Below are 18,571 nucleotides of genomic sequence, written 5' to 3' on the forward strand. Positions count from 1 at the left end.
AAATGGTTGTGGCACTTGGTATGCAACCGCGTTGCAAGTATTTGAATTTTTATGTGCATTGGGGCAAGTTGCACAGCTCAGCTCAGTTCTCTCAGTTCTCAGTTCTAAGTTTGAGTTTCAGTTTCAGTTTTCTTGTCGCCGTCTTGTCTCACTTTTGGCCGAAAAAGTTTATTTTAGTGCCGCACGCTGCATTGCATGCCAAAAGGCCAAGACATCCCATTCCCGTTCCCGGTCCCATTCCCATGCCCAAACATGGCTCCGTTTGGTGAATTGTAGTCGAGGTGGTACTTTCCCTTGTCAACGCGCATTTTTATTTTACTCCAACCTACCTCACACCACCAACACCACGAAATCCTGTTTGAGAGTTAAGAGATGATAGAAGTGCACGGTGGGGAAAACTATTTGAAGTGCGGGTCAGCTTTCGCCATTTGCCATTCTCAAGTCAGTTAGTGACATCTTACGGTGGTGCATAATGACCGTAAAGAGAGTGGGTTGATTAGTTTAGAAGTTTTATTTCATTTGGTGAAGACTAAATCTAACATTTTATATTCGAAAGCATGATTAATAGAGTTTAATTTTTAAAATATTTGCAATTATTTGACATTTTCAGCGTTTGCTTTGAATATTTTATAGTTTAATCTGTATTCGAAAGTACTTACCAGACATAGTGAGTGAAATAACTTGGCTGTATTAATAACTATTAGAAAACTTTGCACATTAATAAAAGGCCAGGACAGTTGTGAGCCAACAACCAGCCAAACTGACAGCCATCATAACTATTGTTTTTTATAAATCTACAATGATTATTTATTTACTGAGCCTTAAGGTCTGGTTAAACAACAACACCTTTACACTAAGCACTTACTTCATTTTCTTTTGTTACAAAAACTATGCAATCAACCCATTCATTTATCTATACTATCTTACTCCTGCTTCTAAGTAACCCCTTCGGTCGGAACTCACCTTCACACCCCCAGAAAACTCACACTCACACTACACAAACTCACTTAACTTATTCGTGGTACGACTGAGTTACAAGGCCAAGCATAATTTTTACCTCTTTCAACTGCTTTCCTGGCGCATACAGACAATGATACGTGAAAGTTTCTTGTACCTGCTTCTGGTTGCAGTCACGTAAATTTTTTCTATGTAGTTTCTAACCAAAAGCACTTAAAAAAAGTTTACACAGTTTGGAGAAAAAGGTGAAACAACAACAGCAACAAGAACGAAAGAAACAACAAAAAACAATTTAAAACGATAGCAGTATTGAGATCTCCCCTCATCATACAATTCTAGGAGGACCTCCCCCCACCATCTTTAAAGGGGACAAATATAGTTCTTTTGTTTTGGTGGGGGGAATTAATGTAAAAGCATTTTGTGCTACATTTAATTAGTATAATATACATAAATCTCATAGCTAATATTACGTTAAGATCATATCAGACAAAGAAAGACAACCGAGAAATTGCAGTGCATAGAATGAGCCACAATATATCAAGGCATGGCTAGGCATGGCAAGGCAGCAAATGATATAAAAATGCATTTCCCTTTGTTTGCCCTCCTTTTTGGTCTAACAATTTAAATAAAAATTATTCGAAATTCAATGAAATCTACACGGCGTCAACTTGTATATCATGTTGATAGAATTTTCTATTTGTTTGTTGTTTTTTTTTTTTTTGTTTGCTTGTTGTTTTTGTTTCTTTGTTGTAAAACAAAAACGGCAGGCGGCAATTCTTTTCGGACTACCACACCATCTATGGACAGATGATGTCTCAGTGAGTGAGAGATGCAAAATTATTTATTCTCATGCACTCGCCCAGGAAGGGTATATTAAAATTGCATGGTCGGCTCTATGAAAATATATTTATATATCATGTTTATAATGCTTACTCTTTGTCTTTTTATAATGTCCCATATTAAATTCTTTGTAATTGTAATAAATTTCCATCATTCAAGAATTCTTCATTCTTTTAAAATTCCATTTCGATTTTTTTTTTCATTTCAATCATAAAAGTATATGAAAGGGTATTAAAATAATATTGTATTGTTAATACATTTTGTTGGATCATCCATCCGGCCCTCTACTATTTTGTCACATCATTGGCACAAATTTGTTGTATTTGTGTAAATGTGAGCAAATTTTAGTGGGTAAATGCATTGTTTTGCATCGTGCGGGGTAATTTATTTATATAAAAACTTAAAAATATAACAACAAAACGGCCGAAAACAGATGCCTATACAAGTCCTGCAACACATATTTAGATATTCAGAAGTCAAAAGCAATGCATTCTAAAGAAGCAACAACAGCAGCAGCAGCAACAGCAACAGCAACAGCAACAGCAACAACAACAACAGATGATAAAGATGAGAAGAGAAAGAGGCATAATTTAAATGAAAACGAAATGACAGAGAATGATGAATTGCACTATGAAATAAAGAACAATTGCATACTCTATAAGATTATATAAATTGAGTTAACTGAGATTTAAATATTCTATATATTCAAAGTAGATTAAATGAAAATTGCGATGAAACCAATTTCAAATTGTAATTTACTCAGCACGGGGAATCTCGATAAGGATAAGAAAATGTATAACAATTGCTATTAAGACTTTTGATTTACTAAGTATACTATATACTATACTAAGACACATTACTTTAGATTGTGTCTTAGTATGCTATTAATCATAATATTAATCATGGTTCTAAGAAAAATAAGATAAATATTACTTAAATAGAAAGACATCTGGTCTCTGATTGGTCGAGAAATTGATAAATTGATGTTCATATTTACTTACATAATATCTCAGTATGCTTTGATATTCTGGAATCCCGTTTGTAATGAATAAAAAGTTATTACTAATTGTAAAAGAATTCAAATTTTTCGTTTATATCTGACAAGTGGCATAATCTCTTGCATAGTACCCCAAATGCTACACTTTCTTGACAATCGAAATGATGTGTATCCAACCCAGTATGCAGCACCCAACCTCCAATCCTCCCCTCCCAACGTTTGTCCCTGCTGTAGCCTCTAGACATAGATCATGAATTCATCAACATGTTACTAGGAAAGTGCAACTTATTTAAATGCCGAACTCAGACACAGAACGGAATCACTTTGATTGCTGTCGCTGTTGGATTTACACGTCGTGAGTGTTTCGTCTACTCTAGTGGATTAGATTTTTTTTGCTGTGTTTTTTTTTTTTTTTTTGGTTATTCATTTGCTTAAGGATTGTATGTCCTGATATTTGGCAATTCTCATCTCGTTGTAGCCTTTTGAAACTTATATCAACTAAACATGTGTGACGAAGAAGCATCAGCTTTGGTGGTGGACAATGGATCCGGTATGTGCAAGGCTGGATTTGCCGGTGATGATGCTCCACGTGCTGTGTTCCCATCGATTGTGGGTCGTCCCCGTCATCAGGGCGTGATGGTCGGTATGGGTCAGAAGGATTGCTATGTGGGTGATGAGGCCCAAAGCAAACGTGGTATTCTATCCCTGAAATATCCAATTGAGCATGGCATCATCACCAATTGGGATGATATGGAGAAGGTCTGGCATCATACCTTCTACAATGAGCTGCGTGTGGCCCCAGAGGAGCATCCAGTCCTTTTGACTGAGGCCCCATTGAATCCAAAGGCCAATCGCGAGAAGATGACTCAAATTATGTTTGAGACCTTCAATTCACCGGCCATGTATGTGGCCATTCAGGCTGTATTGTCCCTGTATGCCTCCGGTCGTACCACTGGCATTGTGTTGGACTCTGGTGATGGTGTTTCTCACACTGTTCCCATCTATGAGGGTTATGCTCTGCCTCATGCCATCCTTCGTTTGGATTTGGCTGGTCGTGATTTGACTGACTATCTGATGAAGATTCTGACCGAGCGTGGCTATTCATTCACCACCACAGCTGAGCGTGAAATTGTACGCGACATCAAGGAGAAGTTGTGCTATGTTGCTCTGGACTTTGAGCAGGAAATGGCCACAGCAGCTGCATCGACCTCATTGGAGAAATCCTATGAGTTGCCCGATGGTCAAGTGATCACCATTGGCAATGAGCGTTTCCGTACACCCGAGGCCCTCTTCCAGCCCTCGTTCTTGGGCATGGAATCGTGCGGTATTCATGAGACTGTCTATCAATCGATCATGAAGTGCGATGTTGATATCCGCAAGGATTTGTATGCCAACAATGTCCTGTCCGGTGGTACTACCATGTATCCAGGTAAATTTTCGAACTCGAATTCAAAATTTTCATATAAATTTTTTCATTGATTTAATTTTTTCTTCTTCTTTTTTTCTCTGTCAGGTATTGCTGATCGTATGCAAAAGGAAATCACTGCTCTGGCTCCATCGACCATTAAGATTAAGATTATTGCTCCACCAGAGCGTAAATACTCTGTATGGATTGGTGGCTCCATTTTGGCATCTCTTTCCACCTTCCAACAGATGTGGATCTCCAAGCAGGAATACGATGAATCCGGCCCTGGAATTGTCCACCGCAAATGCTTCTAAGCTATATCAGCTACAGCAACAACAACAAAAACAGCAACATCAGCAGCAACAACAACATCTTAGCTATTTGCATCATAAAGCCATTAACATCTTACAAATATGTCTTTAAATATATTTATATATATAGTATAAATTAAAGATTCATTTTCACTTAGGCCAAATGTATAGCAAAAAAACCATTCAATACAAATGAAACATAGCGACAAACAAAACAGAAAAAAAAAAAACCAAAAAACAAGTATCTTTAAAATTTACATTTAGTTGAAGAAGTTCTTAAATCTTAGAGAAGAACACACACACACACATTAAGAGAACAACAAAGAAAAACGAGCAGGCAAAGCATTCATTAATTAATTTATTTATTATTGTTTTTTATCACCTTTTTTTTTTTGGATTTTAAAACTTATGTTCCCGGTAAATCAACAAAAATAACCAAGACCAAAGCCAAACCGTAACAAATCAAACCAAAGAAAAATAAAAAAGACAATCGGTTGTACAATAAATACAAAAGGTATATGTATGTTATATATTAATATATATGTATTTATACATCTGGATATCGATATTTTTTATGGATGTCGAGTGTGAGTGGAAATCAATTTCTATTTGGACATAGAAATGCCATCAAAAAGGCACAAAAAAACAAAGGAAACGAAAAGGTAAAACAAAATGCTTGTTCAGAGAAACTTTTTTAATTAAGCCTTGGCAAAGAAAAAAAGGCAGCAGAGAAATTTCTATTCCATTTTATTTTCTTACATTGTTTTGTTTGTTTTTTTTTTTTTGTTTTTCTCTTATATTTTTGCGAATTGTCAATCAGAGCGTGTGAGAGGAAACTTTTATTGTGCCAGACATTTAGACAGGCAATTGAAGTATCTATAACAAACACTGCGCAATTTCATCTCTTCGCCTGTCATATATTATTGCTAGAAACCAAAAAAAAGGGTATACTGATCTTTTTATCAAATTGGCGACACTAACAAGAAAACAAAAGAGCGAAAGATTACTGTACAGCAAACAGAAATTTATTCCTTTTTAGTTGCAACCGAAACATGCAATGAGGGGAGGGCGAAAGTGGGAGGCATCTGGTTGGGCGTGTCGTTCATCCTTCAAATTTTCATCTTCTTCGTTCGTTTCATCCTTCTTCGTTGTAGTATCTTCTTCTTCTTTAAACTTCTTCCAAATTTTCTTCTTCTATTGCCATACAAGATTGCGTAGGCTTATTGGTGGCATACCTGGATCGGCTCCCTTCGAGAATCCCAAGTAGAGAACAAATGGCACAAATCCCCAATGGAATATGGTCTGGGTCACACTGAAAACCGTCTCCAAACGTTCCCTGATTTCAGGAGGAATCTCCATTATGCTAAGGATTGTATCTTTTTTTCACAATGTAGAAATCTATTTGTTTTCGAAAAGTTTCGTTTTTTTTTTTTAATTTTGGTGTAATTTTTCTTTTGAATATGTCTATTTAGGAACAACTTTGTTTTACTTGTGACCAGGTCTAGATCAAATTGTGAAATGAAATTTATGGGCAAAAGAATTTAACTTGTCTATTCTCCAAGCCTACTAAAATTTAGACTAGAATCAATTGTTAAAAAGTATGTCTTTTTCGGTCTCTCTCTCTCTTTTTCAACTTGTGAAAGTAATTTTTCCAAGAGAAAGTTTTATTCTCGCTGATCACTTTTCTCAACGTGTGAAAAATACACATGCTTTACCTGATTACTTACAGCCAAACTTTGAAAGTGTGCAAAGAGAAGCAATGTGCAGAGAGAGAGAGAAAAAGAGAGATAGTTTGTGTGTGTGTGTGTTTCTGTCTTAAAGTGTCTCTAACTGATGATTTATCTTCAAAACTAACTGACTATATGACCGCGTGCATATGTCTTCTTCTCTTTCTTGTTCATGATGTGATGTCTTTGCAATGTCATGTATCATATGGCAAGAAGCATTGGAACTTAATGCTCGTTATGCCATACACAAAACATATGCATAGATACATATACATATACAAAAACAGAGTAGAGTAGATATATATATATATAAAAATATAGAAACATGTATAGATGGAGAGAGTGAGAGAGAAAGTGAGAAAATATATATGTACTGCACAACTTTGGCAACTTTTCCATTGAGTTGGTTTACTAAACAACATACTCAAGTAGAACGGAAAAACTGAAAAACTGGACAAATGTTTGTAAGGCAAGCAACTGACAAGTTCTTCATTCGTTCGTTCGTTCTCGTTAGAAACTTTTGTCGGTTTTTCCTATCACACTTCACAAATACTAACTACAAACAGAGAGAGAGGAAGAGCCAAAAAAAAAAAAAAAAAACAGGTGCCAAAAACTATAGCCTAATTAGTTTGACTGAGTGTGAAACTTCAAATGGAACTTGAATCCTTTAAAGAATCGGCAAGCTTCAAACTCTTTACTGTATAGTAAAATTTAAATGTATGAATATTTGAAATGATTTCGTTTCTCGTTTGAATGTTAATTGCATTTTCATTTGTATGGATATCAAATTACGCAGCAATATTGACAGAATCGTATATGTATGTATATATGTTTGCGTCTACATCTATGTAGATATGTATGTCCTCGCATGTGTCCTCTTTTGTTAGTGACGCTCCATTTACTTAACCACTCTACCCATCTCTCTCTCTCTCCCTCTCTCCCTTTCTCTTACTCACATATACATATGTACATATGTATATGTATATGTGGGCCTTTCTTTTTGGCACTTTACCCGAAAACCCCCAAGTGCGGTTCATTATTTACACCCTAAAAACAGAGAGAAACACAGAAATTAGTGCCAACAATTGGCCGTTAGACGTAGGCGGGTTTTAGCAATCGCCACTCAATCAATCAGTGCCAAAATAGCCAACATACATATACAGAGAGAGAAAGAGAGAGAGAAAGAAGGATTGGTGTGGGTAGGGAACCAAAGTGAGGCAAAGAGAGAAAAAAAAGAAGAGATATGAGACAGGAAGGAAAAACTAGGACTACGACTATCGCCGCTTTTCAGGCACCCAGATGGTTTTTTTTTTTTTTTTTTTTTTTTTTGGGATTTTGTGTTCTATGTTGCTGCACTTAAAAACAAATCGGGTATACCAATAGAGTTTATCAAACAGAGAATGGGTGAGGTAAAGTGAATCACTTTCAACTGATAATAGGATTAATTTGCATAGATTGAACAGGAATCGTTATAAATTTCCTAAATAACACATTGAGCTTATATTTGCATAGAGTCTGCGAGTCTTTACAGAAAGGAATTAGTTTCAAAAAACTATATATTATTCGGTTTTATTAGGGTTAAACTCCTTTTTTTTTTTTTGATTAACTAATTACATGATAACTTATTACATGATTCTTAACTAGTTTTATGCGTGACCTTTACGAACAAGCTTGTTACTAGTTAATGCTTGTAATTAATTTAAGTTTTCTTGCTAACTTTAACGGAAACTTATCTGAAGCCAAAAATTTAACGCTATATAAACTTAAGGCTTTTTTTTTAAAAGGTTTTTACCCAGAGACAGAAGCAAAGAGCAACCAGGAATTCATCTTGTTTTCTCTTCTTTTTGTATTTGCATGGCGTATTTCAATTCGGTCGCCATTGGCAGGCATTTAATATAAAATGGGCCAGTTAAGTGCAAAGCTCGTTCTGATATCAATTCCCTACAAAGTAGACCCACATTGTATGTACGTACATTACCCTCGCAAGCGTGTTTATTTTTTGCAAGTCTTGATGATGGTAGAGAGTATACGAATTCATGTTTTTAGCCAAATTATTTGGAAGTTTTGTTTTTCTAATAAAATACCACAATTAATTCTATTGAATAATGTTTGTTTTGGGGAGTACAAAATTTCATTTATATAAATGTTCAAAATCTAGCATTCGATATAAACAAAATTTTCTAGTGAAAAATAGGTTATCATTTGGGTCGATTCTTTAGTTTTTTTTGTGCTTCGTATGTCCTGTTTCAGTTTGGCATTTGTGTCTGTGCATTAAATTGAATTTAATTGCAGTCCATAGAGTTATATGCCAGACTTTGACTGCATCTCCCCTCTTCTCTTTGCCCTTTAACTCCCTCTCGACTACTCATTCATTGATTCATTCATTCATTGCTTGTGTGTATATGTGTTTGTGCATGTGTGATTGTGTTTGGTGTTTTCATTTTGGGGAAATTTGTTTTGTACTCGGTAACTATGTATAAATGTGAACGGCAATTGTTGATTTTATGCTAATTTAATACACTCACCATAAGAACATAATTTGCTGATTAATGCCTAAAGTAAATGCCATAGATACTGATGGTCATACGATAATATATGTAGATATACAATATGCATGTACAGCACAATATCTGGTAACATATTTGCCATTTTGATTATGGAAATTCTGGCCAAAAACAAAAACAAATATTGACATTAAAGCCAAAACCCAAAAAGTTAACGAGTTATATATACTTGCCAAGAAGATGGCGGGTGAAACTTGGACATGAATGTTCTCCCCTCTCTCTCTCTCTCTCTCTCTCTATGTCTTTGATACTTGGTCTTGGGTTTTTGGATACGTGTTTGGGTTTGAGTTTGCGTTTCGGTTGGTTTTCGGTGTCGGAGTTATGCTGTTGGGTTGGTTTTCTGGTTCTAGCTCGGGCTCGTCGATGCTTTTGACAATCTAACAAATTGTTTTTCCGGCTTGAGGTGCACCACATGTAGACAGGAAATTAATAAAGAAAAAGGGGGACCGGTGGGGGCCAAAAGTCCAAAACAAACCGAATCCGTTCTCAACAGCTGACCGCAACAGACATTCGACTTCGTCTTCGACTCCATCATCATCATCATTATCATCAACATCAGCAGAAGCAGAACCATCCATATACATATATCAACATCAGCAGCACATCAAATTTAAATTTTGTAAGGCAAACATTTTTGGCCAACAAACTAACTGCAACTGACAAAAAGGGTGAACAATAACAACTAAAAAACTTTAAGCATATTTCAATGCAAATCGCATATGGCAAAAATGTTAGCCAACCTGAATGCATGGAAAACTATTTAATGAGAAAGCATATTTGACTAACGACAAGTGATCGCATCTATACAGATCCATTTACAGTCACAGTCTCATTCATTCATGTTGACACACCCACACCCACACCCGCACACACACACATACACAGCCATGAACACACATACACAGGTATTTCCCTTGCCATTTCCATGCTTTTTTCACCTGCTATCCCCTTTTGTTATTGTTGTTGTTTTTGTTGTTGCTGTTCTGCGTGGGCTTCTTTAAGGCTTAAGGCCCATGAATGAAGCGATTATCGCATCTTTGTCAGCATCAGAAGCATCATCAGGCAACAGGAGCAACCAGTGAAGTGTGGCGAGGTAACAACAAAAAAAAAAAAAAAAAAAAAAAAAAAAAAAATGAAACCAAACAGAAAACAAAAAAGGGAGTGGAGTGGAAACACAACGAAAAAAAAACAAGAAACCGGGAAAACGAGAAGGGAGAAAACAAACCCAACAGGACGACACATCTGCCTGATGCTGATGCCTTGACTCTTTGCTTATTTATAAAGGTAAAAGGCAGATGATGGCCACGCCTACACACACACACACACACACACATACACATTCACACATATGAGGCGTGGGTTCATAAACTTTGCTTCAGTGATAAGCAGCACGCAGGCAGCCAGTCAGCCAGTCAGCCATCTAGCCAGCCATGGCAACGTGAAAATACGATTTTTTCCCTTTCGTTTTGCCCTATCGTTTTTTTTCCTCCTCTCTTTATCCAACATTGACAACATTTCTCTATGCATTTCGCTTTATCTATTTTCTGCCTTCCTCCAGAGAGAAGGGTGTGTGTGTGTGTGTGTGCATTTCTAATTCAATTAATAGCTTGCTAGTAATTAAATGCAGTGATTATTGCAAAAAAAAAAAGAAAGAAAAAGAGAGAAAAGAAAAAGCAGCAAGAAAATGCATACCAAAGGCATTACAATAAATTGCCAGGAGATTTCCTGGAGCCACTTTTTTCCTCCTTACTCCCAACTTCTTCTCCACCCCTTCTTTCTTCGTACTTCCTCTTGCTCCTTCAGCACTTCCTTCAACCATCAGCGCACCCTCCAATGGCAATGCACAAGGGATTGGCAATAGCAATGGAGAATTAAAATGGGTTGTTGGATGGCATGAATATGGGACCATGGACCAAGAGAATATGTGTAAGCGAGCGGTTTTTAATGCTCATCAACGATGCTGATGATGCGTTGCATTGCTTTACTTTCCATATCTCACTCTCTTCGTCTCTCTCTTTCTGTATGTTTTCTTTCATTCAGCTAGATTATAATGATGCAATCCAATGAAGCAATGAAGAGTGCAATTGGCAATAAGTTTCAACATATTCCGAGTGCCTGATGATGCTTAAACATTATGACCAACTAGTAAACAGTTTCGGTGAGATCGCTTAAACACAAAAACAAAGAGGGAATGAACGTGAATGAGCTTACACTCAATGTTTAATTTTCTTTTTCGTTTCGTTTAATAGTGAATTTTACAGTTCTTGAATTTATTCCCTTAAATGCATTGCAATCGCTTAAGTGATGATACAAATCCGCCCCATATCGGCATAAGTACACCCACACACGCACGAGAGAGAGAGAGAGATTGAGATAGTACTGACACTCTTATATGTATGCCACTCCACCTTATTACTAACGTTAAGCCATTTCAGGTCTTATGTAAATTGTCTCTGCTGCTTAAAGCTTTCAAATGTTGACAATACTTGCTTCGAGGCACCTCCTTGAACTTGGTCGCAATATTGACTCATGTGACACTTTATTTTTATGGGGATTTTCTCGTATGAACATTTCCCATTTGCATGGTGCATAAATTTAAACATCCTCTTACTTTGTTTTCAACCACATTCAGCTATTCTTAATGCAAAATGTAGCATACTTATGAGCGTTGCTCAACTAACCACGAAGTGATATGTTAATTAAAGCTAAAATGCATGGTCAATCTAATCATTAGAGATTGCAATTCTTTTTTCATTCAAATTGAAGTTTGGAATTCGTTTGCTGTATTTGCTAATACAAGAACAAATTGAAGGCGGTTAAGAAAAGTCTAGGGGGTATTTGAAAATTCATTGTATTCAAATTAGTTTTCTGTTTCTGGGTTTAATTAAGCATTGGCCTTATCTTTGGAAAATGTTTTCTTTTGTGTTTGGTCCTGCTGCGCTATGCAGAGCACTGAACTGGCCTTCAAATTGACTCCATGGCCAAGTTGAAGATACTCTGACCCAAAACACTTAATATTGAGTTTCTCAAACAATTTTCCACATTGTATATACATATATATATAGAAATATTCCAGATTCTATGGAGAATACAAAAAAAAATTGACTTTGGTTGCTCAATTTGCTTTGCTTAGTGCGCTGCTGGTGCCTCATACAATTTGTTGCATCCGTACATACATATGTATGTATGTATATATATTTATATACATATATAGTTAGTTATATGTATATTTATTTTCTTCAATATGCCACATGAAGTGGAAAAATGGAAAAGTTTTTCCCAATGCCTTGCTTCCTGCTTGACTTCTGCTTGGCCCCCTCAGTCTGTGGGGGTCTTTTTCGTTTGTGCCGGGCATTTTTGCCAGCTGCCAAAATTGTTGTATTTTTGGTTTCACCCCTTTAATTTTCTTGAACAACATAAACCGCATTTTGGCTAAATATTTGACTCCGAATGCTGCTCAGTTTCAATTTCCATGGTGGAAAAACTATTTTCATTTGCAAGTCGAACAAAACCACAAACGAGGCAACGGACCAATTCGACTAAAAAATATCAGTGGGGGGTTGGAGGTAAAAGGCGAACGCCAATAAAAACTTTCCAGCTTAAAACCGCTGAAAAGTTGAACAAGTTTTTATATTTTTTTTTCCCCCAATGGCGACGACTGTGACTGGGATGGGATTGGAGGGGGTACCAACTGATTTTATGAATATTGACCAAATCAAATTCAATTTGAATTGAAAGGCGCCCGCAAAGTGAACTTCAGCGTAAAAACAAAAAATAATAATAAAAACAAAGCGCAACAAATTTGAAAACTATTTAAAAATAAATTTTCACTGTGTTAAAGTTCAATACACACACACACACACACACAGACAATTGAAAGTTGGAAACCTTTTTGAAGTGTTTTTTACGCTTTATCGCTTAATTGCGGGTAGAAAAGAAATTGAATTTGGTCAAAATCGGTCCGAATATCCAATCAGGCAAACGCAATGAGAAAACAAAGGACATGAAAATAAATAAAAAAATCTTTCGTTAACATTTTCTCCCTTTTGTTTGTGTGTGTGTGTGTGTGTGCGAGTATGTGTGTGTTTGGGTAATGTTGGTTTTATTTTTTAATAAATTTGCATTAGCATGGCTTTTCTCTTAATACAATTCCTTTTATTCTTTTTATCCATTTCGGTTTTCTTATTGTTGCAGCCTGGCTTGACTTGGTTTTTAATAATATGCCAGAATTTAATATTCAATACATATATATAAATATGTATTACTCTCTTTACATATATATAAATTTTTATTTTCTTTTTTTTTTTTTGCATGTTACAAAAGCTTTGGCTATTGAAATTCCAGACTTGGTCTCAGTCTAAACATTTTCCTCTTCCTTGGGGTTTTTTGTTGTTGTTGTTTGCTGTGTGCTATTGTTGTTGCTTTTGTTGGTTTTGTTCTTTTAATATTGCACACAATATGCACAAGGTGTGGCAGTGAAAGGAGAATCAACTGAGGGTTAGTGGACTGGGGCAGCAGAGAAAAGTACAGAAGAATGTATAAAGGTCGAGGGAAAATATGGCAACTGTTTTGTGGCCAACAGTTTATTGTTGCAGAAGGAGACAGAACTAGGTGAAGTGGTAGCTAGGTAGGTAGGTAGGTAGTAGTAACAGAGACAGGTATCAGCAGGAGCAGAAAGTTGAGCTTAGTCCCAAACGAGTTGGTAATGCGAGAGAGTTGAGGTAAATGGTTGAGAGGGATAATGTGATACAATCATAAAGACAGTCAGACATATAGACAGACAGGCGGACAATCCGACACAGATGCAACTATTTTCCCAGTTTGGTATTAAATCTGATGACAGATTACCTTATTGCATTAGACCAGTATTATTAAAGTATATGACAAGACAAGAGCAAAGAGCAGCTTATCAGAATTTTTAAACACACATTTCTTATTGCATTTCAATTGTGGGATATTAATGAAGGGCAGTTCAAATGCATCTTATGAATTGTGATAATTTAGTTCAAACCGGATCACCATAAGAGTTCGAAGATCTAGAAGAATATATTTTAGAATAGACTACATTATTTACCCGGCTTCTTTTTTCTTTGAATAAGATAGACATTTTCAATCTCAAATATATACATATTTCGTTCCAGACTATACAAAATAAGTTTTAATTTATATATTTTTATGGCACTAACAATTCAGCAAATAACTGCCACATTTGGTAGATTTAATGCTTTGAATTAAGAGCCACCACTTACTAAATACAATGTATGCCAGATATATATATATACATACATGCAAAAATATATATAAAGTTCAGTTACAATATCAATTAAAATCTATGCAATGAATCAAAAATTCTTTTGCCACTTTTGCCCATTGGTGAAAGCCATTAAAAATTAATTACTCACGCCCATTAGGATAGTCAACAAATTACATTTATGCCGCCGATTGCCAAACAATTAAACATTTTTCAACAACTATATGGGTTTATTAACTAACCATTCTCAGAATGTTCTTTACACACACACACACACACATATATATTTTTATATAAGTCCTAGTTAATGGTAAATCAAATTGAGTACCGTCTGATTATGGCTGTCGCCCACATACAAAACCATTCAGAGGTACGAGAGAATATAAGTTGATTTTTTTTTTTTTTTTTTTTTTTTTTTTTGTTTGTTTTTTTATTTTCTGTCATAATTAATTCCACTGACAGAATGATTTAGTTAATGGAACAAGGGGATGGGGTGGTAAGTGGACTGTATTTCCATTAATGCAGAGAAATGCAATTAATTTGTAGCACAAAATTTGATTTACAATTTTCGTTGGTTCGATGTGGGTTTTTGTTTTCCTTGTTGTTGTCGGTTATTTGACGGTCGGCCATAAATAACAGTTTTTAACGTGGCCATAATCCGCATGTTTCCTGCTGTGGTTAACAGAACTGACAGCTTTCCGACCCTTGCAGCAAATCCAATACAAATGCCAATATTTTTTACTTCTTTTTCGCGTTACCCTTCTATTAGTTAGCCATGGCAGCATGGTTTGGCTTTTTTAACATATATGTATAATGGAAAGGAAAAGTTGCATTTGTATTATCGATTCTAATAACATTTTGAAATGCTAACTCACTAGATTTGCCGAAACTTAAATTTTTTGAAAACTATTTTTGAGAGCTAGTTTTTAAACAAATGAAAGGAGAGTTTAGTTGAATGTTCCTGGCATAGAATATTTTCTGTTTCTTTATTCAAAAACAAGTTTAAATATGTATTCTACATGAATTTAGATATTATATAAAAGGTATTTAATAAAGTTATTCCAACATATTTTATTATATATTGTATTTAAGAAATAGATCGTTATTTTTCTTGATCATATCCTTACGCTCAAATGGTTACAACAATTTCCATAATTCTTATGTGTGATTGTTGCATCTGTTATTCTCAGAAGAATATTTGTGTGTAATAATCAAAGCAAACTTTTAGGTCATTAACTAAATAGTCGGTTGTTTGATGAAAAACTCAAAACTTGACAGAAGCTGAAATCTAATGCCAACAATTCGACAATTTCACAATAATATTCCTTTCAATCTAAAGAAAATGTATGCCATGTGTCAATATAGTGGTTCATTGGTATCTGGGGACTGTTAGAAGTTCTTACTTAGAACAGATTTAAAACAGAACAAACTAACGTCTACTATCTAATATTTATAAATTTAATATCACCATTTTGATATAGGGCATATAACAGTCGCTTTATAATTGGATAGATGAAAATTGTATAAAAAAAAACAAAAACAAAAATTGATTGCGGTTTTTATCTCCCTTTCACACTCTCTTTATCTTTCAGTCTTTGTATTTGTTTTTTTCAGTTCAAGTTGTTACAGTTTTTTTATTTGCTTTGTTTTGTTTTGCATTATGGCATTATTGGCATGTTTTGCACGTTTTTAATATTAAAACGGGGTTTGAGTGTTTCATTTTTTATTTTCTGCCACTATTTTTTTTTACCCTTTCATTTGTATTTCGCTTCGTTTAGCATTGCTGCCTCACTGCTCATCGTTTGCTACTTGCCACACACACACACAATGAAAAATTTTGCAATTTTAACATCGAGAGTGGCATTGATTTGACCGCAAATTCATGTCAGTGATAACTAAATATATCAATGCATTTATTTATTATTTTGGCATTTTCAATTGTTATACGGCTTTGGGTTGAATGGATATACACATACATATATATTTGTATTTAATTTTAATTTAATGCAATTGATTTAACTGAAATATTTTTTAATTAGTTTTTAAACTTTTAGCACTTGAATCCCAAGTGGACGATGCTTAGATATTATTATGAAAATATTTCTGGAAAACTCATGAAAATTGCATTTATATTGAACGTTGCTATTTCAAGCCTCGAGCAATCCCCTTGAAATAATCTGTTAACAATAAACTAATAAAAATTAAATTGCCAATTATGTAAATTGCTGTTAGTTAATTGACAACATTTGTTATTCATTAGTTTTTGGCAGAATTTTTTGTATTTCTTTTTTTTTCCTATTATATTTTAGACAAATTGCCATTGAAGTACTAGAGAAATATTGGTTATATTTACAATTGAAATTGCCTATACTTGTCTGAAATCAATTCTTTAAGTGCTTGTCCACTCGGCACTCGGCAAATGTTTTTTGCCACTTGAGAAGGCTAAAAGCTTCAAATGACGTCCGGAAAGTGACCACCTATGTGAAAAATACAAATTTCATGTTTACTTGACTTAAAACAGGTATATATGTATGTATGTATTTGATTTTGGATTACTGACAGGCGGCATTACTAGGCCTTAAATGCAGCTAAGTTACTGTAAATGTCTAACACTTTCGTGAGATGCTTCCAATTCTTTTTAATTTGCCATATGGATGTGTTCATTTTAGCCTACAGGTGAGCCAAACAAGACAGTGCCACTTACCAGCGAACAATTAGACCTAACTACATACTTGGGAGTATTTAGTAACCTGAAGCACCACCGCAAAATGATTCTGACGTCACCTTTGAATTTGAAATTAAATCGACATCTATTGCTCTTAACCTAAGCAAAAAACAAAAACCATTCTTTCGTTTATAGCGAAATATGGCAAGCGACATCGAAAAGCATTCGCAATTCATACATTAATTAGTGGCCTTAGTACTTCATAAGATTTTACTCAAAAGAGAGAAGAGTTTAGGGCGCTTTTTTTTTACTTGTTGAATATATTCTTTATGAACTGAACCTTGTTAATGTTTCTTCTTTGCTTAAACCATTATACAAAAAAAAAAAAAAAGGTAAATGTTGACATTTGTTTGCAAAACTCTTTGCCTCATTATGGTAAAAAACGAAACTCCCTAGAATTAACAACAGGTTTCCGCCATTCTGTAGAGAGACATTTTTTTGTCATTTAGCCTTGACATTATGTCCATCTAATACAAATGGTAAATACATATGTATGTATATATTATGAGAAACAAAAACAAACTGATAAAAACAAAAAAGAGAAAAGGAAAAAATAAAGAGTATAGCGCGCAATACAGCAATCACACCCACACCAAGGCAGACACACACAAACACACTGATGGCACGTATATCTTGTCACTATTATGTTGACCATGCAAAATGCAAATGACACGCCATTATCACACAGCAACAACAAGAACATGCAACATGCAACAACTAGCGAAACAATACATATTGTAGAAAGGAGATTGGGGGGTTTGGTATGGAGTGATTGTGGGGGTGAAAATGTGTTAAAGATGATGCTCTGAAGCTGTTTGCAACGACTTTTTGTTAGCCCTAATGGCTTTTAATTGTTATATGAAATTGCAAAAACAAAAAAACCAGAACTCAAAATGTTGCATCGCTGTTAATACACACATATATACATACATACATATGTACATATATGAAACGGAGCGAGCGAGCTAGCTGGCGACCAACGGCAATGGCAACGAACAAAATGTGGCTTGCCACATGCGGCGTATGCGAAATATAATAATACGCATACGCCTAGTTGTACCAACAAGTGCAATGCACTCCACAGGAGTGAGGCTAACTTTTATAAACAAACCACGCTGACATTTATGGGCCAGGCTGGTGAAACACCAAAAACTGCATAAACTTGGAAAAATAAAAACGTAAGCGAAACGAAAAAAAAAGAGGATGCCCTGTAACTATAAGCTTTGTATGGGCATTGACGGGTATACCTATATGTGAAGTTAGTTTTTAGTCTCAAGATGTGAGCTAGCCCTAAATCCCTTTATGTTACTTTAGAACTATCTTGAAAATAAATGGCTATCGAAGAATTTCGTAATACTTTTTCTTGACACAGAAACGAAGTGGTAAGAACTTGAACCATTTGAGTCACCTTTTATATTTAAACATGCTCAACTCTATGAATTTCAATCAACCGACTCTTTCCGTAATCCGAGAAAATGCACTCAACGATCCTCTGCAAATAGGCAAAAACTTGAATGAAATGTTTAAATAAAATTTTGCAACTTTGCATTGCATTCGACACACAATGTGAAAAGTTCAATAAAAAATAGTGAAGCTCTATATGTTACTTTTTCAGTTAAGTTTGTTACGCAAAATATTAATCCATGTTAATTTATTTTCCATTTTTTGTTCTTAATACTTTGAGGTAACTCAAAGTCGTTACCACAAGTTGCTTCAGGAACTGTTTTCAATTTGACATTAATTTAACATGTTTATAGACGAACAAAAAAAAAAAAAAAAAAAATCCAAAAAAAA

General features: G+C 35.0%; 1 protein-coding gene and 1 pseudogene across 1 annotated transcript; one reads left to right on the plus strand and one right to left on the minus strand.

Annotated features, from left to right (window-relative positions):
- Positions 1-3,067: 3,067 nt before the first annotated feature.
- Act79B (Actin 79B) lies at positions 3,068-5,070 on the plus strand. Its single transcript, XM_068286553.1, has 3 exons — positions 3,068-3,149; positions 3,273-4,223; positions 4,308-5,070. The coding sequence occupies exons 2-3, from the start codon at positions 3,299-3,301 to the stop codon at positions 4,511-4,513; spliced, it is 1,131 nt and encodes a 376-aa protein (XP_068142654.1). The 5' UTR covers positions 3,068-3,149; positions 3,273-3,298; the 3' UTR covers positions 4,514-5,070.
- A 443-nt stretch (positions 5,071-5,513) lies between these two features.
- Positions 5,514-6,029, minus strand: LOC137574211 (mitochondrial import receptor subunit TOM7 homolog pseudogene; annotated as a pseudogene).
- Positions 6,030-18,571: the final 12,542 nt, after the last annotated feature.

The sequence above is a fragment of the Drosophila tropicalis genome, unplaced genomic scaffold, assembly GCF_018151085.1.
Source record: "Drosophila tropicalis isolate 14030-0801.00 unplaced genomic scaffold, ASM1815108v1 contig_443, whole genome shotgun sequence".
Taxonomy (NCBI): domain Eukaryota; kingdom Metazoa; phylum Arthropoda; class Insecta; order Diptera; family Drosophilidae; genus Drosophila; species Drosophila tropicalis.